This window comes from Rhinoraja longicauda, chromosome 12, assembly GCF_053455715.1.
Source record: "Rhinoraja longicauda isolate Sanriku21f chromosome 12, sRhiLon1.1, whole genome shotgun sequence".
Taxonomy (NCBI): Eukaryota; Metazoa; Chordata; class Chondrichthyes; order Rajiformes; family Arhynchobatidae; genus Rhinoraja; species Rhinoraja longicauda.
Window position 1 is genome coordinate 52764334 of NC_135964.1, and position 20485 is coordinate 52784818.

The following is a 20485-nucleotide window of genomic DNA, read 5'->3' on the forward strand; positions in this document are numbered from 1 at the left end:
GAATGGCAGGACTGTCATATGTTGAAAGACCGGAGCGACTGGGCTTGTATACACTGGAATTTAGAAGGATGAGAGGAGATCTTATCAAAATGTAAAAGATTATTAAGGGGTTGGACACGTTAGAGGCAGGAAACATGTTCCCAATGTTGGGGGAGTCCAGAACCAGGGGCCACAGTTTAAGAATAAGGGGTAGGCCATTTAGAACTGAGATGAGGAAAAACTTTTTCAGTCAGAGAGTTGTGAATCTGTGGAATTCTCTGCCTCAGAAGGCAGTGGAGGCCAATTCTCTGAGTGCATTCAAGAGAGAACTGGATAGAGCTCTTAAGGACAGCGGAGTCAGGGGGTACGGGGAGAAGGCAGGAACGGGGTACTGATTGAGAATGATCAGCCATGATCACATTGAATGGCGGTGCTGGCTCGAAGGGCTGAATGGTCTCCTCCTGCACCTATTGTCTATTGTCTAACAATCTCGTGAACCTACGCTGCACGCCATCAATAGCACGGATGTCCTTCCTCAAATTAGGAGACCAAAACTGTACACAATAATCCAGATGTGGTCTTACCAGGGCCCTGTACAACTGCAGAAGGACCTCTTTGCTCCTATACTCAACTCCTCTCGTTACGAAGGCCAACATTCCATTGGCTTTCTTCACTGCCTGCTGTACCTGCATGCCTCCATAATGTTTTGGCTGATCGGTGTAAAGTTCCACAGTGCCCTATCGTGTCATGTATTATGTGGAAGCTTGCAGACCGATGTAAATTCCAGCTCGTGTTCCCAAACGGATTGTCCAGAATTCCAGGTGTCCAGATTCCCAATGGGAAGGATGTGAAAGACGGGCGGCCACCATGTTGACACTCCTGGCCTGAGGTACAAGCAGAGTCTCCTGGTGAGTGGATGAAATGGTGGCACAGGCTTGGACTTACCCTCCCACTCACCGTTGTTGAACTTGCCCGGGTCTGGCTGGGAGTAGCCGCAGCCCAGCGAGTCAGACTTCTGTTGGATGGAGGCCTTCCACTGGGGGTCGGGCAGGTCCACGGCCAGCTCCTGGATGCTGCTGGAGTGGAGGATCTGCGTTGTGGCATACGGTGTGGCCTGGGTTAGTAGGCCCGGGCTGTTGAAGCTGGTCTTGGTGGTGACGTCAATGCTGCTGTAGATAGCGCTGTCTGACAACATGGTGGCTGACTTGTCATCCTGGCCTGGGGGGTGGTGCAGGAGAGAGAGAGAGGGGGGGAGAGAAGGGGGGAGAAAGGGGGAGAGAAAGGGGGAGAGGGAGAGAGAGAGAGGGGGAGGGAGAGAGAAAGGGGGGAGAGGGAGAGAGAAAGAGAGAGAGAGAGGCAGTGAAAGAAAGGGAGAGGGAGAGGGAGAGAGAGAGGGAGAGAGAGAAAGGAGAGAGAGAGAGAGAGAGAGAGGAAGAGAAGGGGGAAACAGAGAGACAGAAAGAGGGAGGGAGAAAGGAAGAGAGAGAGATGGAACGGGGGAGAGAGGAAGGGAGAGCATCCGAGTAAGGAAAGAGAGAGAGGGAGAGAGAGAGAGAGAGAGAGAAGGGGAGAGAGAGAAAAAGAAAGGGAGAGAGGATGAAGGAGGATGGGATAGACAAAGGGAGGGAGGGAGGGGGAGCGAGGGAGAGAGGGAGGGAGGGAGGGAGAGAGGGAGAGAGAGGGAGGGATAGGGAGAGAGGGAGGGAGGGAGAGAAAGGGAGGGAGGGAGATAGAGGGAGGGAGAGAGGGAGAGAGAGGGAGGGATAGGGAGAGAGAGGGAGATGGAGGGAGAGAGAGGGAGGGAGAGAAGGGGAGGGAGAGAGAGGGAGATGGAGGGAGAGAGAGGGAGGGAGAGAAGGGGAGGGAGAGAGGGAGGGAGAGAGGGAGAGAGAGGGAGGGATAGGGAGAGAGGGAGGGAGGGAGAGAAAGGGAGGGAGGGAGATAGAGGGAGGGAGAGAGGGAGAGAGAGGGAGGGAGAGTAGGGGAGGGAGAGAGGGAGAGAGAGAGAGAGTCAGTGATCTGTGAGTGCACCAGCATAGGACCACACCTGACATGAAACATAAACATGTCACCCAGCGTGTCAGTGTTTGGGAACAGATGCAGCCTGTGAACCAGTGGAGTGAAGATGATATATGGCCTCCATCTGTGAAACGCTGAACGCCCTTCACAATCCACTGACTAAATCCATCCCTTACATATAAAAACAACAACATGGTGTTGCTGGAATTACAGATTGGGACACCCAGCACCTGGCCGCCATCTCCGTCCTCACTGTCTATTGTCCCCTCCCGCCCCCTCACCGACCCTCTGGGTGCCAACAATCCCACTCCCAAATACGGGGCAAGGTGACGTCACCGCCCCGCGCCCCACCCAGCCAGCGGCCACGTGCTCCCGCTCCACCAATGGCGGCCGCCCGGGCCAGGAGGCGGGTTGCTGAGCAACCTCCGTTAGGCGGCGCCCCGGCCCCCGGGCCTACAGTGTCCAGGCCTACAACATCCAGGCCTACAGTGTCCCGGCCTACAGTGTCCGGGCCTACAGTGTCACGGCCTACAGTGTCCGGGCCTACAGTGTCCGGCCTACAGTGTCCGGGCCTATAGTGTCCGGGCCTACAGTGTCCGGGCCTATAGTGTCCAGGCCTACAGTGTCCGGGCCTACAGTGTCCAGGCCTACAGTGTCCCGGCCTACAGTGTCCGGGCCTACAGTGTCACGGCCTACAGTGTCCGGGCCTACAGTGTCCGGGCCTACAGTGTCCGAGCCTATAGTGTCCGGGCCTACAGTGTCCAGGCCTACATTATCCAGGCCTACAGTGTCCCGGCCTACAGTGTCCGGGCCTACAGTGTCCGGGCCTACAGTGTCCCGGCCTACAGTGTCCGGGCCTACATTGTCCGGGCCTACAGTGTCCGGGCCTACATTGTCCAGGCCTACAGCGCCCCCCCGGGCCTACAGCGTCCAGGCCTACAGCGTCCGGGCTTACAGCGGCCGGGCTTACAGCGGCCCCCCGGGCCTAATACGGGACAAGGGCACGGGACAAACCAATTTAGCCCAATATTCGGTCTGTCCCGGCTTCAAGACAGCACCGCCATTCAATGTGATCATGGCTGATCATCCACAATCAGTACCCCGTTCCTGCCTTCTCCCCATACCCCCTGACTCCGCTATCCTTAAGAGCTCTATCTAGCTCTCTCTTGAATGCATTCAGAGAATTAGTCTCCACTGCCTTCTGAGGCAGAGAATTCCACAGATTCACAACTCTCTGACTGAAAAAGTTTTTCCTCATCTCCGTTCTAAATGGCCTACCCCTTATTCTTAAACTGTGGCCCCTGGTTCTGGACTCCCCCAACATTGGGGACATGTTTCCTGCCTCTAACGTGTCCAACCCCTTAATAATCTTATACATTTCGATAAGATCTCCTCTCATCCTTCTAAATTCCAGTGTATACAAGCCTAGTCACTCCAGTCTTTCAACATATGACAGTCCCGCCATTCCGGGGATTAACCTGGTGAACCTACGCTGCATGCCCTCAATAGCAAGGATGTCCTTACTTCAAATCCCCCCCCCCCCCACTGGAGACACAGACCCCCCCCCCCCCCCACTGGAGACACAGACCCCCCCCCCCCCCCGGCACCCACCACTACGCCCCGCGCCCCCACTCACCAGCACGGCCAAAGTTGCCAACTCCTCCTCCTCCTCCCAGGTCTCCGGGCCCATTGGTACTCCCGTTGACGGGCAGGCTGGTAGCGGGCCAGGAATCTGCCAGCCACGGGTAGCTGGAGTCTCCAGGGTTGAGCAGGCCCGGCCTGCTGAAGAGAGGGAGAGAGAGAGAGAAAGAGAGAGAGAGAATGACACACACTCAGAGGCAGCATGACCCAACATGACCCAACTCTCCCCCATCACACCCACCTAGACACTAGTGGGACTGGGGTTGCCACCTGTCCCGTATTAGACAGGACATCTCGTATTTTGGGCTAAATTGGTTTGTCCTGTACGGGACCGCCCTTGTCCCGTATTAGGCCCGGGGGGGGCGCTGTAGGCCCGGACCCGGTAGGCCCAGATACTGTAGGCCTGGACAGTGTAGGCCCAGACATTGTAGGTCCGGACACTCTAGGCCCAGACGCTGTGGGCCCGGACAGTGTAGGCCCCGGACACTGTAGGACTGGACACTCTACGCTTGGACACTGTGGGCCGGGACACTGTAGGCCCAGATACTGTAGGCCTGGACAGCATAGGCCCAGACACTGTAGGTTCAGACACTGTAGGCCCAGATACTGTAGGTCCGGACAGTGTAGGTCAGGAGGCCCGTGCGCCGCCTAACGGAGGTTGCATTGCAACCCGCCTCCCGGCCCGGGCGGCCGCCATTGGTGGAGCGGGAGCACGTGGCCGCTGGCTGGGTGAGGTCACGTGGGGCGCGGGGCGGTGACGTCACTTTGTCCATTATTTGGGAGTGAGGAAGTTGGCAACCCCCAAGTCCAATTACAGCGGTAGAAGGGCTGATTAGCCCACCACGGTGTCCAGCGAGACCGGGAATCCACCCAAAGTTTTGACGGAGTCGGCCTATAGACACACGGGTCGATGGTCAGCAGACAGAGGGCGGTGAATCTGTGGGATTCTTTGCCACAGGCGGCTGTGGAGGCCACAAGTCAGTGGATATATTTATGGCAGAGACAGATAGATTGTTGATTAGTGCGGGTGTCAGAGGTTACGGGGAGAAGGCAGGAGAATGGGGTTAGGAGGGAGAGATAGATCAGCCGTGATTGAATGGTGGAGTAGACTCGATGGGCCGAATGGCCTAATTCTATGCCTGTTGCTTACGACCTTAAAAGCTTGGTTTTATAGAACAGTTGAGAGTGTGAAAAGATAGAATCAGTGCATGGGGTTAAGGTAGCGGTTGCCAACTACCTCACTCCCAAATAAGGGACAAAAGGTGACGTCACCGCCCCGCGCCCCACGTGACCTCACCCAGCCAGTGGCCACGTGCTCCCGCTCCACCAATGGCGTCCGCCCGGGCCGGGAGGTGGGTTGCTACGCAACCTCCGTCAGTGCCTGGGCCTAAACTGTCCGGGCCTACGGTGTCCGGGCCTACAATGTCCAGGCCTACAGTGTCTGGGCCTACAGTGTCTGGGCCTACAGTGCCCGGGACAATAGTGCCTGGGCGTACACTGTCCGGGCCTACAATGCCCGGGCCTACGGTGTCCGGGCCTACAGTTTCTGGGCCTACAGTGTTCGGGCCTACAGTGTCCAGGCCTACAGTGTCCGGGCCTACAGTGACCGGGCCTACAGTGTCCGGGCATACAGTGTCCGGGCCTACAGTGTCCGGGCCTACATTGCCCGGGCCTACAGTGCCCGGGCCTACAGGGTCCGGGCCTACAGTGCCCGGGCCTACAGTGCCCAGGCCTACAGTGTCCGAGCCTACAGTGTCCGGGCCTACAGTGCCCAGGCCTACAGTGTCCAGGTCTACAGCGCTCCCCGGGCCTAATACGGGACAAGGGCAGGTCCCGTACGGGACAAACCAATTAGCCCAAAGTACGGGATGTCCCGGCTAATACGGGCCAGTTGGCGACCTTACCCAGCTGCCTGACCTGCTGAGTTGCCCCAGCATTTTGTGAAATAAATAACTTTGATTTGTACCAGCGTCTGCAGTTATTTTCTTACACATATTAATCTAACATGCCTGACACCACTGAAGCACCATGCCAGGTGATTAGGCTTCCACCAATCCATCATCTAGGAGTCATTTACCACGAGATCGATTAGGCCTAGTTGGGGAAGTCAAAGCAATGTGGAAGCAGTAGAATAAGAGGAGGCACATTCGGGCCAGACCACGTTAACTAATGTACAATTAATGCAGCCGACGTCTATCTCCAAAAGCAGCCCGCCTGGTTCCATCTCGGTTGCTCGTTCCCTTCCTGACATATGGAGGGAATTAAACATCCGACGCATTTGGCCCACAATCTGTGTCTAGGCCTCGTTCCAACAAACATTAACTGCCGAGCAAAAAACCCCCACAAAACTGCAGATGCTGGTTAAAATCGAAGGTCGGCACAAAATGCTGGAGTAACTCAGCGGGTCAGGCAGCGTCTCAATAGACAATGGACAATAGACAATAGGTGCAGGAGTAGGCCTTTTGGCCCATCGAGCCAGCACCGCCATTCAATGTGGAATTCTCTGCCTCAGATGTGGAATTCTCTGCCTACCTTCGATTCTCTGAATGTATTCAAGAGAGAGCTAGATAGAGTTCTTTAGGATAGTGGAGTCAGGGGGTATGGGGAGAAGGCAGGAACGGGGTACTGATTGAGAATAATCAGCCATGATCACATTGAATGGCAGAACTGGCTCGAAGGGCCGAATGGCCTCCTCCTGCACCTATTGTCTATTGTCTATTGTGATCATGGCTGATCATTCTCAATCAGTACCCCGTTCCTGCCTTCTCCCCATACCCCCTGACTCCGCTATCCTTAAGAGCTCTATCTAGCTCTCTCTTGAATGCATTCAGAGAATTGGCCTCCACTGCCTTCTGAGGCAGAGAATTCCACAGATTCACAACTCTCTGACTGAAAAAGTTTTTCCTCTTCTCCGTTCTAAATGACCCGCCCCTTATTCTTAAACGGACATTAGACAATAGGTGCAGGAGTAGGCCATTCGGCCCTTCGAGCCATTACTCTATAAACATGCAAGGTCTTGCTTCCTTTAATCAGCTTACCTTCCATTGCTCATTATTCCTCCATCCACCCGTTGAAACGTGACTGTATTTTTGGAAAGAGAGGGGAGGGAGAGAGAGAGAGAGAGAGAGAGAGAGAGAGAGAGAGAGAGGGAGAACAAAACAAGACACCGTTACTTATACAGTTAGCATTTACGGTCATTTCATTGCATCTGGAGAGAGTTGGCCATTACCACCCGGGCCGTCCACAGTGTTATTTTGGTCCTAGTCGTAAGCACGTCTTGATGTTATCTGGCCATCCAAGACACAAGTTGGCACGAATGTCAAGCAAAAATGTTAAAGTAAAGAGAGAGAGAGAGTCAAGAGTCAAGAGTGTTTTATTGTCATGTGTCCCTAGGGGGCGCCAACTATCTCACTCCCAAATAAGGGACAAAGGGTGATGTCACCGCTCCCGCTCACCAATGGCGGCCGCCCGGGCCGGGAGGCGGGTTGCTACGCAACCTCCGTTAGGCCGCGCCCGGGCCTCCGGGCCTACAGTGTCCGGGCCTACACTGTCCGGGCTACAGTGTCCGGGGCTACACTGTCCGGGCCTGCAGCGTCGGGGCCTACTCTGACTGGACCTACAGTGTCCTGGCCTACAGTGTCCGGGTGTACAGTGACCAGGCCTACACTGTCTGGGCCTACACTGACCGGACCTACAGTGTCCGGGCCTACAGTCCGGGCCTACACTGTCCGGTCCCACAGTGTCCCCGGGCCTACACTGTCCGGGCCTACAATGCCTGGCCCTACACTGTCCGGGCTTACAGTGTCCGGGCCTACACTGTCCGGGCCGGGCCTACAGCGTCCGGGCCTACAGCGCCCCCCGGGCCTAATACGGGACAAGTGTGGTCCCATATGGTACAAACCAATTTAGCCCAAAATACGGATGTCCCAGCTAATACAGGACAGTTGGCAACCTTTAATGTCCCAGATAGAACAGTGAAGTTCTTACTTACAGCAGCACAACACAATATGTAAAATAGTACACTGGGAACAATATAAACGAGAGAGAGAACAGTTCAGTGTGTGTGTATACAGTGTACATACTCTGTGGAGAACGTGGATATGTGACGTTTCACAGAGTGCTGGAGTAACTCAGCGGGTCAGGCAGCATCTCCAGAGAGAAGGAATGGGTGACGTTTCGAGCCGAGACCCTTCTTGAACTTGTACAGGTGTGGGATGGAGAGCACACTAACTGGTTACATCACGGCCTGGTTCGGCAACCCAAACACCCAGGAACGAAGGAGATCACAGAGAGTGGTGGACACTGCCCGGTCCATCGCGGGTACTGACCTCCCCACCATCCTGGGACCTACAGGAGGCCTGCCACACAATAAGGCAGCCAGCATCACCAGAGACCCTCACCACCCTGGCCACACTCTCATCTCATGGCTACCATGAGCCTGAAAACCATGACCTCCAGGTTCTGGAACAGTTTCTTTCCCAACAACAATCAGGCTCTTGAACATTACACAACACTAACATTAACTATTCACAAAATGCTGGAGTAACTCAGCAGGGCAGGCAGCATCTCAGGAGAGAAGGAATGGGTGACGGGTCGAGACCATTCTTCAGACTGACCCGAAACGTCACCTATCCATGTTCTCCACAGACGCTGCCTGACCTGCTGGGTTACTCCAGCAACTGTGAGGCGTTGCTGCCTCGCAGTGCCAAAGACCCGGGTTCGATCCCGACTATGGGCGCTGTCTGCACGGAGTTTGTACGTTGTCCACGTGACCTGCGTGGGTTTTTCTCCGGGTGCTCTGGTTTCTCCCACACTCCACAGACGTACAGGTTTGGAAGTCAGTAGCTTCGATAAAAAATTGAAAATTGTCCCTGGTGTGTGTAGGATAGTGTTAGTGTGCGGGGATCGCCGGTCGGCACGGACCCAGTGGGCCAAAGGGCCTGTTTCGCGTATAGCGTACAGTTTTGGTCTCCTAATCTGAGGAAAGACATTCTTGCCATAGAGGGAGTACAGAGAAGGTTCACCAGATTGATCCCTGGGATGGCAGGACTTTCATATGAAGAAAGACTGGATAGACTCGGCTTGTACTCGCTGGAATTTAGAAGATTGAGGGGGGATCTTATAGAAACTTACAAAATCTTAAGGGGTTGGACCAGGCTAGATGCAGGAAGATTGTTCCAATGTTGAGGAAGTCCAGAACAAGGGGTCACAGTTTAAGGATAAGGGGGAAGTCTTTTAGGACCGAGATGAGAATGTTTTTTTTCACACAGAGAGTGGTGAATCTGTGGAATTCTCTGCCACAGAAGGTAGTTGAGGCCAGTTCATTGGCTATATTTAAGAGGGAGTTAGATGTGGCCCTTGTGGCTAAAGGGATCAGGGGGTATGGAGAGAGGCAGGTACGGGATATTGAGTTGGATGATCAGCCATGATCATATGAATGGCGGTGCGTACAGGCTCGAAGGGCCGAGTGGCCTCCTCCTGCACCTATTGTCTATGTTTCTATGTTTCGCGCTGTATCTCTAAAGTCTGATGTTTCGTGTGAAGCCACTTTGCCTATATTAAACTACACTGATGGCTAAACTACATCGGTGTTGTGGAGCGAATAGTAACAGGGGATGAGGGATAGTTTGGTGACACAACACGACAATTCCGAGCAACGTTTACACCGGCTGCGAGATTCATGGACGCTGCCTGGCCCGCTGATTACTCCAGCACTCTGTGTCTCTCTGGCGAGATTCATAACACTGGCTTTTTGATGGGAAGGTTTTATTTAGAGGCATCCACACTTGGAAAGTCATCAAACATAAATATAAACCTTCACTGTTTAAGAAAGCATTTCATGGCCGTTTAACTGAGGGATGTGCGAAGTTGTCTTTATATCCCCCAACTCTCTGGGCAGGATCGGCACGGGGTAGACACAGAGCGGGGGCGGTCCTCAGTGGGGTTCTCTCTACAAGGGGAGTCCTCCCCCTTTACATCAGGGGCCTGGGGTGGGGAGCGTTGCACAGAGCCGTGGCCCTGCAGGAGGTACTGGAGCGGTTCACGGACTCGCCGGCAGCCTGTCGCTTCCGCGGCGAGGAAGAGACCGCGTACCGTTTGTATTTACTGTGCGAGAGGTTGCAGCCCCTGGTCCAATATCTGAAGGGGCTGCTCCTCACGTTCTGCCTCCATCTTAGCCCCACGCTCCTGATGTTTGGGCACCCGGTACAGAGGGGGAGGGGCGGTAAGGGAGGGAGGGAGGGAGGGAGGGAGGGAGGGAGGGAGGGAGGGAGGGAGGGAGGGAGGGAGGGAGGGAGGGAGGGAGGGAGGGAGGGAGGGAGGGAGGGAGGGAGGGAGGGAGGGAGGGAGGGAGGGAGGAGGGGGGCCTCCCGGTCGGTCTGCTCCTGGGCCTAGCCAAGATGGTCGCTCGCGGGTCCAGGCAGCGGGTAGTCGTCGGTCGCACAGGGGTCGGCTGCCCGCCCCTCTTCGGGGTTACATCCGTACCCGCGTGTCCCTGGAGAGGGAACACGCACACGCGGTGCCCACGGGGACGCTGGAGCCTTCCGTGACCGCTGGTCGCCGTGGGGGGGGTGTGTATGTTATTAATCTGACGACTGTTTTGTTTTGTAAACTGCCGATACGGGCACCTTCTGATTTGAGATTTTTAAATAGTGCAGGTACAGCAAGGGTTAGACGCGGTCTAGCACCATCTCCGCGGGCCGAAGGGCCTGTTTCCGCGCTGTATCTCACACCTTCCTTCTCTCCATATCTCCTCCCCCCCCGACTCTAAGTCCGAAGAAGGGTCTCGACCCGAAACGTCACCCATTCCTTCTCTCCAGAGACGCTGCCTGTCCCCGCTGAGTTTACTCCGGCACTTTGTGTCTACCTTCGGTTTAAAGCAGCATCTGCTGTTCCTTCCAGCACGCTCAATCAGGAGGTTTCGTTTTTTTAAGTTTAGAGACACAGCGCGGAAACAGGCCCTTCGGCCCACCGGGTCCGCGCCGCCAGCGATCCCCGCGCACTAACACTATCTACACACTAGGGGACAATTTACACATTGACACCAAGCCAATTAACCTACAAACCTGCACGTTTTTGGAGCGTCGGAGGAAACCGAAGATCTCGGAGAAAACCCACGCAGGTCACGGGGAGAACGTGCAAACTCCGTACAGACGGCGCCCGTAGTCGGGATGGAACCCGGTTCTCTGTACGCGCCTCAGTGAGGCAGCAACTCTACCACCGCGCGCCACCGTGCTGGCAGGTCAGGCGGTAATCACCAACTCCCTCTCCACTGTCCCATCGCGAGTTCACAGAGACAGGGACAGATATGATACAGCAATATTTTACCCTAATGTCGATGCTTTAAGTTCTGCTTTGCCCAAGAGACACAGTGATTTACTGTCTTCTCCTGAATCGACACGAGAGATAATAGACAATAGGTGCAGGAGGAGGCATTCGGCCCTTCGAGCCAGCACCGCCATTCACTGTGATCATGGCTGATCATTCTCAATCAGTACCCCGTTCTGCCTTCTCCCCATACCCCCTGACTCCGCTATCCTTAAGAGCTCTATCTGATTCTCTCTTGAATGCATCAGAGAATTGGCCTCCACTGCCTTCTGAGGCAGAGAATTCCACAGATTCACAACTCTCTGACTGAAAAAGTTTTTCCTCATCTCCATTCTAAATGGCCTACCCCTTATTCATAAACTGTGTGGCCCCTGGTTCTGGACTCCCCAACATTGGGAACATGTTTCCTGCCTCTAACGTGTCCAACCCCTTATATCTAATACGTTTCGATAAGATCCCCTCTCATCCTTCTAAATTCCAGATTATACAAGCCTAGTCGCTCCAGTCCATAATATTTGAGCGATCCAGGGGATAGTGACCGACTGATCATATTCCTGTTCTATTTTAAGATGAATGCCTGACCTTAAGATTCTCTACCACAAGTGTCAGTGACCGCTTTCTCCTTCAGACAAAAGTTAATTCCTGGCCAGACAACACTGTCTGCATTGAAGAAAATAATGGTTCATTTAAACGTCCGCATTGTGGCCTTCAAAGCAGAGGGGCGTTGTTGCCTCAGAAACTTGGCCATATCCCAGGCCGATAATCAGTCGTCTAAATCTGATTTGTTCCGTCGTTATTAAATTGAAAGGTGATGAGCAGGGCAGGTTTTCTTTACTCAGAGATGGGGAACAAGCTGCCAGGGGTGTGGTGGTGCAGGCAGATACGATAGTGGTGTTGTAGATGCTTCTGGAAATGCAGGGAATAGAGTTTAGAGTCACCAACTGTCCCGTATTAGCCGGGACATCCCGTATTTTGGGCTAAATTGGTTTGTCCCCGTACGGGACCGCCCTTGTCCCATATTAGGCCTGGGGGGCGCTGTAGGCCCGGACGCTGTAGGCCCGGACGCTGTAGGCCCGGACGCTGTAGGCGCGGATGCTGTAGGCCCGGACGCTGTAGGCCCGGACACTGTAGGTCCGGACACTGTAGGGGCCCGGACGCTGTAAGTCCGGACACTGTAGGTCCGGACACTGTAGGCCCGGACAGTGTAGGCCCGGACAATGTAGGTCCGGACAGTGGAGGCCCGGACACAGTTGGCCCGGACAGTGTAGGCCCGGACAGTGTAGGTCTGGACAGTGTAGGTCCGGACGCTATAGGCCCGGACAGTGTAGGTCTAGACACTGTAGGCCCAGACACTGTAGGCCTGGACACTATAGGCCCGGACGCAGTAGGTCCGGACACTGTAGGCCCAGAGGCAGTAGGTCCGGACAGTGTATGCCCCGGACAGTGTTGGCCTGTACAGTGTAGGTCTGGACACTGTAGGCCCGGACAGTGTAGGCCCAGACAGTGTAGGCCCGGACACTGTAGGCCCAGACGCTGTAGGCCAAGACACTGTAGGCCCGGACGCTGTAGGCCCAGACACTGTAGGTCTGGGCGCTGTAGGTCCGGAGGCCCGGGCGCCACCTAATCGAGGTTCCTGGCCCGGGCGGCCGCCATTGTGGAGCGGGAGCACGTGGCCGCTGGCTGGGTGAGGTCACGTGGGCGGAGGGGCGGTGACGTCACCTTTTGTCCCGTATTTGGGAGTGAGGAAGTTGGCAACCCTTACCCCCCATTGTCTTGGGTGGTGGTGGCGTGCAGAGCGTGTGGGTGAGGGGGGGGGGGGGGGGGGGACATGCGGGAGGGGGAGGGTGAGGCAAGCCTTCGCGGTCTTGGTCCGTGCTACACCATGCAAGAGACAGAGAGTGGGACTGTACCTGCTGGGGTGAAGGTGAAAGACGGGACTGCAAGAGAAAGAACAAACAGGAGACAAGAAAACGTTTGTGAGTCGGAGACGGGGAATAAAGCAGAGATGGGATAGAGCGTCGGTCACGGCGGCGGTCAGGGGACCGACAATGGCCGACCATCGCCCAGAGGGCCAACGCAACGAGACCCGCCCACAGGCCAATCAAAGGCCACAGGCAGGGGGAGAATCAAACTAACTTACAGTGGAGAACAAGTTGATGCAGAGAGAGATGGAGAGAGAGAGAGACAGAGACAGAGAGAGGGAGAGAGAGAGAGGGAGAGAGAGAGAGAGAGAGATAGAGAGACACAGAGAGAGAGAGAGAGAGAGAGAGAAAGAGACACAGAGAGAGATGAGAGAGACAGAGAGAGAGAGAGAAAGAGAGAGAGAGAGAGAGAGAGAAGGAGAGAGAGAGAGAGAGAGAGGAGAGAGAGACAGAGAGAGACAGAGAGAGATGGAGAGAGACAGAGAGAGAGAGAAAGAGAGAGAGAGAGAGAGAGAGAGAGAGAGAGAAAATAGATAGATAGATGAGACAGAGAGAGAGAGAGAGAGAGAGGACAGAGACAGAGACAGAGAGTGAGAGAGAGAGAGAGAGAGAGAGAGAGAGAGAGAGAGAGAGATAAATAGATAGATAGATGAGACAGAGAGAGAGAGAGGAGAGAGAGAGAGGAGGAGAGACAGAGAGAGAGAGAGGAGAGAGAGAGAGAGAGAGAGAGAGAGAGAGAGAGAGCGAGAGAGAGAGGAGAGAGTGAGAGAGAGAGAGAGAGAGAGAGAGAGAGAGAGAGAGAGAGAGAGAGAGAGAGAGAGAGAGAGAGAGAGAGAGAGAGAGAGAGGAGAGAGAGAGAGAGAGAGAGAGAGAGAGAGAGAGAGAGAGAGTGTGTGTGTAGGAACGGGTTCCATGGAACTATTATCTGTCGGGCCTTCCATTAATTGAAAGCCAGGCCATTCTTAGTTTAGTTTAGTTTAGAGATACAGTGCGGAAACAGGCCCTTCGGCCCACTGGGTCCGCGCCCGACCAGCGATCCCCGCAACATTAACACTATCCCACTAGGGACAATTTTTACATTTACCCAGCCAATTAACCTACAAACCTGCACGTCTTGGAGTGTGGGAGGAAACCGAAGATCTCGGAGAAAACCCACGCAGGTCACGGGGAGAACGTACAAACTCCGTACAGACGGCGCTCGTAGTCGGGATGGAACCCGGGTCTCCGGCGCTGCATTCGCTGTAAGGCGGCAACTCTACCGCTGCGCCACCGTGACCGCACATTCATTGTTCACTATTTGGAAGTCAATTGCTAATGAGCTTTAGTTTAGATTGGGAAAGAAAACTGCAGATGCTGGTTTAAATCGAAGGTAGGCACAGAGCGCTGGAGTAACTCAGCGGGTCAGGCAGCATCTGTGGAGAACATGGATAGGTGACGTTTCACACAGTGCTGGAGTAACTCAGCGGGTCAGGCAGCATCTGTGGAGGGAACGGTCAGACAACGTTTCAAGCCGGGACACTCCTTGATTCTGAAGTAGGGTCCCAACCCAAAACCTCTGTCAGTCCCCTTCAGGGAACATTCCCGTCAACTTGCTAATGGAGGGTGTGCTCATGAACGGAATACTGTAGTGGACAGTATGAGTTCCTCCGGCACTTTGTGCTTTGGTCAAGATTCGAACAACTGCAGTTCCTTGTGAATCTGTCCAACCTGCTGGCCCAGGTTCCATGGCTCATACCGGCCATTCGCCATTACGGTGGTGCAGCGGTAGAGTTGCCGCCTTACAGCGAATGCAGCGCCGGAGACTCGGGTTCCATCCCGACTACGGGCGCCGTCTGTACGGAGTTTTGTACGTTCTCCCCGTGACCTGCGTGGGTTTTCTCCGAGATCTTCGGTTTCCTCCCACACTCCAAAGACGTACAGGTTTGTAGGTTAATTGGCTGGGTAAATGTAAAAATTGTCCCCTAGTGTGTGTAGGATAGTGTTAGTGTGCGGGGGTCGCTGGGCGGCACGGACTCGGTGGGCCGAAGGGCCTGTTTCCGCACTGTATCTCTAAATCTAAAAATTACCTTTCACTCTCATCACCATTCACAACTAAAAGGCCGCACAAACACAAGGACACTGGCCTTAGCAACAGCGCCGGAGACCCGGGTTCGACCCTGACCCCGGGGCGCTGTGTGTGTGTGTGTGTGTGTGGCGTTTGCACGTTGTCCCCGTGACCGCGTGGGTTTCCTCCGGGTGCTCCGGTTTCCTCCCATTGTCCCAAAGAAGTGCGGGTTTGCAGGTTCATCTGTAAATTGTGGGCAGGGAGTGGATGGGAAAGCGGGATAACACGGAACCTAGTGTGACACGGGCGATCACTGGTGGGCGCGGACCCGGTGGGCCGAAGGGCCTGTTTCCGTGCTGTATCACTAAACTAAACTATGCTATGCCAAACTGAATAACACCCAAACAGATACAAGCGTCAACAACCAAACGGATGAGTACTGGAATTAACATCACGGTGGTGCAGCGGGTAGAGCTGCTGCCTCATAGTTCCAGCGACCCGGGTTCGATCCTGACCTCGGGTGCTGTCTGTGTGGAGTTTGCATGCTCTCCCTTGTGCCCACAAGTGTTGTTTTCTCCCCGGGTGCTCCGTTTTCCACCCACATCCCAAAGACGTGCGGGTTTATAGAAAGGTAGAAAAATATAGGTGCAGGAGGAGGCTGTTCGGCCCTTCGAGCCTGTACGCACCGCCATTCAATGTGATCATGGCTGATCATCCACAATCAGTACCCCGTTCCTGCTTTCTCCCCACATCCCATGATTCCGTTAGCCCTAAGAGCTAAATCTAACTCTCTCCTGAATACGTAAACACACACACACACGCACACGCACATGCACACACAAACACACATACACACGCACACGCACGCACACACGCGCACTCACACATGCACACACACACACACACTTACACACACACACCCACGCACACACACACACATGCACGCATGCACAAACACACACCCACGCACACACACGCACACACACGCATGCACACACGCACACATACACGCACACACACACTCACACACGCACACACGCGCACACACGCACACATCAAGACACACACCCTTGTACTCAAGTACGACTGTGCTGAAGTTAGAGTGGGTTTGTTACTGAACTGCATGTAAAAAAAAGAATTTCGCAAAACCGAGGTATTCACATATCATGTATCTATACACAGTAAATGGATTGGAAACACAGAAACATAGAAAAATAGGAGGAGGAGGAGGAGGCTATTCGGCCCTTCATTCTCAATCAGTACCCCGTTCCTGCCTTCTCCCCATACCCCCTGACTCCGCTATCCTTAAGAGCTCTATCTAGCTCTCTCTTGAAAACATCCAGTGAATCGGCCTCCACTGCCTTCTGTGGCAGACAATCCCACAGATTCACAACTCTCTGCGTGAAAAAGTTTTTCCTCATCTCAGTCCTAAATGACCTACCCCTTATTCTTAAACTGTGTGGCCCTGGTTCTGGACTCCCCCCAACATCGGGAACATTTTTTCCTGCATCTAGCTTGTCCAATCCCTTAAGAATTTTATACCTTTCTATAAGATCCCCTCTCGTCCTTCTGAATTCCAGTGAATACAAGCCCAGTCGACCCATTCTTTCATCATATGTCATGGTGGAGTAGTAATCACGTGTTGTCTTTCCGCTGACTGGTTAGCACGCAACAAAAGCTTCTCACTGTACCTCGGTACACGTGACAATAAACTGAACTGATCACTGTACTTGTGGTAACAAAGTGCCATTGCCCCATTGAAATATTGACCAAGAAACTCGTGCAACAAACTACCACTGGCATGTCAGCCCTCAGAATAATCATTTTCATAAGTTGTTGGATCAGAATCATGCCATTCGGCCCATCGAGTCTAGTCCACCATTCAATCACGGCTGATCTATCTCTCCCTCCTAGCCCCATTCTCCTGCCTTCTCCCCATAACCCCTGACACCCGCACTGATCAACAATCTATCTATCTCGGCCTTAAAAATATCCACTGACTTGTGGCCTCCACAGCCGTCTGTGGCAAAGAATCCCACAGATTCACCGCCCTCTGACTGAAGAAATTCCCCCTCATCTCCTTCCTAAAGGAACGTCCTTTACCAGAATCGAGGAAGGAGCTGAGGTTCTGGTGGCAATTGGAAGGCAATGTTTCTTGAGAACTATGATCTGGAATGATGTTCTGATGGAGTGGAGGGAGGACCTCATTAGGGGGTTGCCAACTTCCTCACTCCCAAATACGGGACAAGGCGACGTCACCGCCCCGCGCCCCGCGTGACCTCACCAGACAGCGGCCACATGCCCCTGCTCCACCAATGGCGGCCACCCGGGCCGGGAGGCGGGTTGCCACGCAACCTCCGTTAGGCGGCTCCCAGGCCTCCGGACCTACACTGTCCGGGCCTACACTGTCCGGGCCTACACTCTCCGGACCTACACTGTCCGGGCCTACACTGTCCGGGCCTACACTGTCCGGGCTTACACTGTCCGGGCCTACGCTGTCCGGGCCTACGCTGTCCGGGCCTACGCTATCCGGGCCTACACTGTCCGGGCCTACACTGTCCGGGCCTACACTGTCCGGGCCTACAGTGTCCGGGCCTACACTGTCCGGAGCTAAAATGTCGGAAACTTAGAGTGTCAGGACCTAAACTTTCGGGGCCTACTGTGTCCGGGCCAAAGATACTAGAGGAGCAAGATAGACCACTCGTCCCTAAAAACCATAGTGTGTCAGGCCATCATTTTAGTTGGCAGAAACTTGCAGAAACATTTAAAAAGAAAAACAACAATTGAATTGATAGATGAGATATATTCTGCATTTTAATGGTATCATCACACACACTGTTCCCCCAAAACACTGATGACACTGTGAGAGGCGGAGCGAACGGCGGGTTTTGCCTACTAAAATGGCGGACGTTACGCTCCTTTGCGTACTACACTTCAGTACGGGCGATTTCGACGGAGTGGTCCATCTTGTTCCTCTAGTATCTTTGGTCTGGGCCTACAGTGTCCGGGCCTACAGTATCCGGGCCTACAGTATCTGGGTCTACAGCATGCGCGCCTACACTGTCCGGGCCTACAGTGTTTGGGCCTACACTGTCCGTGCCTACAGCGTCCGTGCCTACAGCATCCGGGTCTACAGCGTCCGGGCCTACAGCATACGGGCCTACATCGTCCAGGCCTACAGCATCCGGGCCTACAGCGTCCGTGCCTACAGCATCCGGGCCTACAGCGTCCGGGCCTACAGCATCCAGGCCTACAGCGTCCGGGCCTACAGCATCCGGGCCTACAGCGTCCGGGCCTACAGCATCCGGGCCTACAGCGTCCGGGCCTACAGCATCCGGGCCTACAGCGTCCGGGCCTACAGCATCCGGGCCTACAGCGTCCGGGCCTACAGCGTCCGGGCCTACAGCGTCCAGGCCTACACTGTCGGGGCCTACAGTGTCTGGGCCTACAGCGTCCGGGCCTACAGTGCGCCCCGGGCCTAATACGGGACAGTTGGCAACCCTAGACCCCATTGCATGTAACCGAGGAGGTAAGGTGCCTGGACAGAGAGGAAGAAGCATTGGCCGCCCAGCTGGGACGTCCCGCACTCCCGCCCCGCCCCGCCCCGCCCCCCCTCACCTGCATAGTTGCTGAGTCCCTTCCTCTTCTTCCTCCGCCAGTACAGCCAGATGCTGAAGCCCATCAGGATGACCCAGCAGGCCCCGCCGATCCCCGCGATGAACGCCGGCTGCTTGACCACGTCCGTGATCTGCTCCGTGATGCTGTTGTTGCCCCCTGGCCCCGTCACGAAGATGTCGTCCCCACGGCCCCCTGTGGAGGGGAGAAGGTGCAAGACGCAGGTGAGGGGAGGGTGGGGGAGCAGAGGGAGCGAGGAGCGCAGGTACATGGTTCCCTGAAAGTGGTGTCACAGGTAGACTGGGAATGTTGTAGAGCAGAGGGATCTAGGAGCGCAGGTACACAGTTCCCCGAAAGTGGTGTCACAGGTAGAGTGTGCGGTCAGGGAGTGTGTGTGTGGTCAGGGAGTGTGTGTGTGGTCAGGGAGTGTGTGGTCAGGGAGTGTGTGTGTGGTCAGGGAGTGTGTGTGTGGTCAGGGAGTGTGTGTGTGGTCAGGGAGTGTGTGTGTGGTCAGGGAGTGTGTGGTCAGGGAGTGTGTGTGTGGTCAGGGAGCGTGTGGTCAGGGAGTGTGTGTGTGGTCAGGGAGTGTGTGTGTGGTCAGGGAGTGTGTGTGTGGTCAGGGAGCGTGTGGTCAGGGAGTGTGTGTGTGGTCAGGGAGCGTGTGGTCAGGGAGTGTGTGTGTGGTCAGGGAGTGTGTGGTCAGGGAGTGTGTGTGTGGTCAGGGAGTGTGTGTGTGGTCAGGGAGCGTGTGGTCAGGGAGTGTGTGTGCGGTCAGGGAGTGTGTGTGTGGTCAGGGAGTGTGTGTGTGGTCAGGGAGTGTGTGTGTGGTCAGGGAGCGTGTGGTCAGGGAGTGTGTGTGTGGTCAGGGAGTGTGTGGTCAGGGAGTGTGTGTGTGGTCAGGGAGTGTGTGTGCGGTCAGGGAGTGTGTGTGTGGTCAGGGAGCGTGTGGTCAGGGAGTGTGTGTGTGGTCAGGGAGCGTGTGGTCAGGGAGTGTGTGTGTGGTCAGGGAGTGTGTGGTCAGGGAGTGTGTGGTCAGGGAGTGTGTGTGCGGTCAGGGAGTGTGTGTGTGGTCAGGGAGTGTGTGGTCAGGGAGTGTGTGTGTGGTCAGGGAGTGTGTGTGTGGTCAGGGAGTGTGTGTGTGGTCAGGGAGTGTGTGGTCAGGGAGTGTGTGTGCGGTCAGGGAGTGTGTGTGTGGTCAGGGAGTGTGTGGTCAGGGAGTGTGTGTGTGGTCAGGGAGTGTGTGGTCAGGGAGTGTGTGTGTGGTCAGGGAGTGTGTGTGTGGTCAGGGAGCGTGTGGTCAGGGAGTGTGTGTGCGGTCAGGGAGTGTGTGGTCAGGGAGTGCGCGGTCAGCCGTGCCTTACCGATGGCTATGGGCTGCGCTTCGCTCTTCACGCCCACGCCGGCGCTGGTGCTGGCCGCCACCTGTACGCGGTACTGGACACCGGGCAGGAGGCCGCCGATCACCAGCGAGCGGACGGCAGCGTCCACTGTCCGGTTGATGTGGAACCTCGTGGCGTTTCCCAGGCACCATATCTGTCAGAGAGCACGGGCGGGGAAAGGCAAAGCACAGAGTTACGCACCAGCCCGTCCGCTCGTCCCCGACACCCAGCAGGACCGCAGACGCTGAAAACCCGAGATCAAAACACACAGAGAGGCACAGTGCTGGAGTAACTCAGCGGGTCGGACAGCATCTGTGGAGAACATGGATAGGTGACGTTTTGGATTTCAACTTCTTCAGTCTGACGAAGAGTCCCAACCCAAAACATTGCCCATTCATAAGTTTGAAGAAGTGTCCCGACTCAAAACGTCACCTATCCATGTTCTCCACAGATGCTGCCTGACCCGCTGAGTTACTCCAGCACTCTGTGAAACGTCACCTATCCACGTTCTCCACAGATGCTGCCTGACCCGCTGAGTTACTCCAGCACTCTGTGAAACG

The 20485-nt window shown here is 55.1% G+C and overlaps 1 protein-coding gene across 1 annotated transcript in view; it reads right to left on the reverse strand.

Annotated features, from left to right (window-relative positions):
- Positions 1–20485, reverse strand: part of robo2 (roundabout, axon guidance receptor, homolog 2 (Drosophila)) — a 122818-nt gene that overhangs the window by 52226 nt on the left and 50107 nt on the right. Inside the window, exons 10-13 of the mRNA XM_078409756.1 lie at positions 18550–18741; positions 6678–6720; positions 3635–3780; positions 937–1197 (exon numbers count right to left, since the gene is read on the reverse strand). Of these exons, the coding sequence (XP_078265882.1) occupies positions 937–1197; positions 3635–3780; positions 6678–6720; positions 18550–18741 (642 nt within the window). The remainder of the gene's footprint in view (positions 1–936; positions 1198–3634; positions 3781–6677; positions 6721–18549; positions 18742–20485) is intronic.